The sequence below is a fragment of the Sphaeroforma arctica genome (genome assembly GCF_001186125.1).
Source record: "Sphaeroforma arctica JP610 unplaced genomic scaffold supercont1.628, whole genome shotgun sequence".
NCBI classification, from domain to species: Eukaryota; class Ichthyosporea; order Ichthyophonida; genus Sphaeroforma; species Sphaeroforma arctica.
In genome coordinates, this window is record NW_014039930.1 from 51,049 (window position 1) to 54,644 (window position 3,596).

Sequence of the window (3,596 nt, forward strand, 5' to 3'; positions counted from 1 at the left end):
AATAATACATATCCATGAGACATGTTGGATCGAATCCAACTCAACCTATATGTCGATGACATACCGGCTGTTGCATTATATCTATTTCAATTGATCCTGATTAATCGTACAACTTTTCTTGAGCACGTACACAACTATATATTAATTGGTGTGTTCTTACGCCATTAGATGACATTAGTGCTGAAGCTGTATTGTCTCTAATTTGGGGGCTCGCTCCTCAAAATTAGTACGCAACACAATGGTTGATTTTACCGCTAGACAATGTTGCTACGTTAAACATCCAAATCAAGGCATTCGCCTTTAATCTGAGGCTGCGATTACATTTTATTTATTATTTACTCAGATTGTGCCTAACTACCGTTCGTTGCATCTTTATACATAACTATTCACTAGATACTGGTGAGATCTAAACACTCATTCTAAACGCCCATTCTTAACGCATGAGGACTAATTTAACAGTACACGCCAGTACCCTCTTGGTAGGAGTGAAAATTACAACTCACGCTTGCTGCATGTGTACCTCTCTAGTTGATAGGCATGATACTGGTAATACCCGCCACGAATTTGTTGAAGCCGTCACTATTATCCATAGCCTTCACGATATCGTTGCGCATCTTCTCCTTGGTCTGACTATCGTTCTTCCGCGCGTGCAGATACGCGACGAACTTGTGAGGTTTGAGCATGTTGAAGCCCGAGTTGGCCAGCATGCCCTTGATCGCCGGAGAGTTATAGATGGGGTAATATGCACGCACAGCAATCTCCTCAAAGTCTTCGAATTCTGTCATCTTACGATTCCACTCCGTTTGTGCCAGAATATTACTGTACTCCCGCAGAGCTAGCAGTCGGTTGGGTAGGTAAACTGGGTTTATCACCATACCCTTGTCAAGGGGCGCCTACGAATGGAGAGCGGTGGTGGCAGTCAAATATTAGGGTATATACGTAAATACATATACACTATGTATTATACTTTACTTGAGGAAATGGGAGTCGCTCGATAAAACAGTACAACCTCTCCCCCATTGCGGGTACTGAGTCTGCACCGCAGTATTACGGGGTAATGAACGTGGAGGATAAAAACACGAGTGAGCCTCTCAACACTCCACACCTCTCTATTTTAAATCAAATGTACTCTCAATTTAAATAAAATGTATTACACTCATTGCAAACAATACATGTCTACTACAGCAAAGATCACTTGACCACGCTCATAAACCTGGATGCCATATCTGCACTAGTTAAACACAGAAAAAACCTTTGATAGACTAACCATCAGCAACACGCAGCCTACCAAGTGACCCAGAAACGCGCTTCGGTCGATCAGATACATATCTTCAATGTGCAGGTATAGAGTGATATTGTGAATAAGGTATATAGAGTGGTATGTGTACTTGCTCACGCTACCTAATGTCCCAGACACGCTCAGATCCATCAGACACACCTCCCAATCGTACATGATTAGTGTTTTTGTGGATAGTATCTATCTATGTATAAAGTAATATGCGCATAGCCTCAGCCTACCTTGTGACCCAGAGACGCGCTGAGATCAATCAGACACATCTCTCCGTCAGGCGTGAACAGTGTGTTGTTGTGATGGCGATCGGATATGTCGAAGCAAGCAGTGGCCACAGCGACCCCAGCGACAGACGATGTGAACCGTGCCCATGCGTGTTTGTCAATGCCCAAAGCTTTATCGAAGTCTTTCGCTGTGTGTGTGCGAGGGTTCATTGGTATGCTATTAAGTTTTGCCAATGCTCACAACCTTATCGACGACGTTCGCGGCATATATTTAAGGGTGCGAAAGATTGCAATGTAGGGTATGTAGCGTCGGAGTAAGCGGCAGCTATGTGTAACGAGTACATCCATCATACGCAAGCGTGTTTGTCAATGCCCGATGTCGTAGTGAAATGTTTCGCTACATGTATTTGTACTTATGAAAGGTTGAAATCTAAGGTTTGGAAAGTCAATTCAGGCCATAGCCAAATGCACAGGGGATATAATTCACCCACGCCAGCTTGTCAATGCCCAAAGCATAATCGATTTTTCTATATAAAGGATTTGCGAATTTAAATTGATATACATAGTCACAGGTACGAGAACGAGGGATACAAGACAATCAGGAGGTTTGCAATCGATACACTCCTCTACTTCGAACCCTACAGTTAAGCGATCGAGCGGAGATAAAATGGGGATACACTGCATGTCACCAGATTTCTACTAATGCTGATGTCACACACACAAGCATGTTTACACTAACCATGGAAATTGAGCATCGTGTCCCCAGGCACAATCTCACCAAAGCCAGTCTTGTCCGGACATGCCACAACCTTGTACGTCTTGAGACGGATTGGAAGCTTCACCCTGTCACTGGACCAGACCTGGGTGCGGTGTAAGGGAAAGGCATAGCGTTCAGTCTACGAATGTACTAGGAATGACACGGAGTATAGCAATAGTAGTGCCTAGCCGTCGTTGCGACCAGAAGGTACACTATGAAATGTATAAAGTTGATGGGGAGCTAAAAGAACATCATCACCAACTTCGCCTGCGTAGCTGCAGAGGTTTATTGTAGTGGTAGTACCACCCATACAACTACTATCAAATCGGAGCTAACAACTTTTGTGATATATAGACCCAGGCACCATAAATCAAGTTCAAAACTCTTAAACAGCCATACCTCGTTACAAGCCTTGAATAAGTTGACTACCACCACATCCATGGTGATATCATCGTCCTGCTTAAAGATGTACTGCTGCGTGTCTCCGTCATCGTTCATCATTTCAATCATATGCGGCAGCTTGCGAGAATTGAAGCGCTTTTTAATTGTAATACAGGCCACTTTGGCGCTCTTTTCCGCACCCCAGGCGTGTACATCGGGACATCCGGTCACATCCAACTCGTGAGGTAGAGATAGCTTCTTGAGGTCAGTCCTCTGTAGGAAGGTGCTAAACGCATTCCACTCTTCTTGGTGTTCGTCTGGACGCGCCAGCTGGCCTGTACACGCGCATTGGGATTGATGAGAGAACAGGTTTCTCAGCGTTGCACACAAGCCTTGTCTGCTGTGGAACGGACCAAACATAAGCGAATATTCGGTAGACAGGCGTGGTAGGCGTGTCTTGAAGATATCCGAGGATTCGATCGCTAGTAGTTGTACTTGCTCAGTGTAGTCTCAGCATGTTTGCGCTTAGAATCGGAATCCGACAAAAGATCACGTACACACTGTAATATATTTGGCTGATTTGGACAGGCATCAGATATACTTGTTGTCTGCTATCGCAACTCGTAAACCGAAAAACCAGCAATATGTACTCAAAACCCTATCATGTAAATGTTTAAGTCCGCGTCCATTCTAAAAAAAATTGTGCTATAACATAAATAGATATGAAGATATTGTCAAATTTCATATGAGCGGTGACTTGTTGAAAAAGAAGGGTATCCAAAGCTATTGCTTTGTAATTAACACTTCAAAGTGTAGGTTCACGCAATCGGGTACTCAACCACTTCAAGCAGTAAATGTACAATATTCGTGTAGCAATAAAAAATCAAATATTTACATAATTACGTACATATAAATATTCATATAAATATTCATATATATATTC

The 3,596-nt window shown here is 43.1% G+C and overlaps 1 protein-coding gene across 1 annotated transcript; it reads right to left on the reverse strand.

The window, feature by feature from the left end:
* Nucleotides 1-311: 311 nt before the first annotated feature.
* Nucleotides 312-3,073, reverse strand: SARC_07703 (hypothetical protein; the record flags this gene model as incomplete). Its single annotated transcript, XM_014298350.1, has 4 exons — nucleotides 312-893; nucleotides 1,519-1,703; nucleotides 2,255-2,375; nucleotides 2,672-3,073. 4 exons carry the CDS (start codon nucleotides 3,071-3,073, stop codon nucleotides 525-527), a joined length of 1,077 nt encoding a protein of 358 aa, XP_014153825.1. The 3' UTR covers nucleotides 312-524.
* Nucleotides 3,074-3,596: the final 523 nt, after the last annotated feature.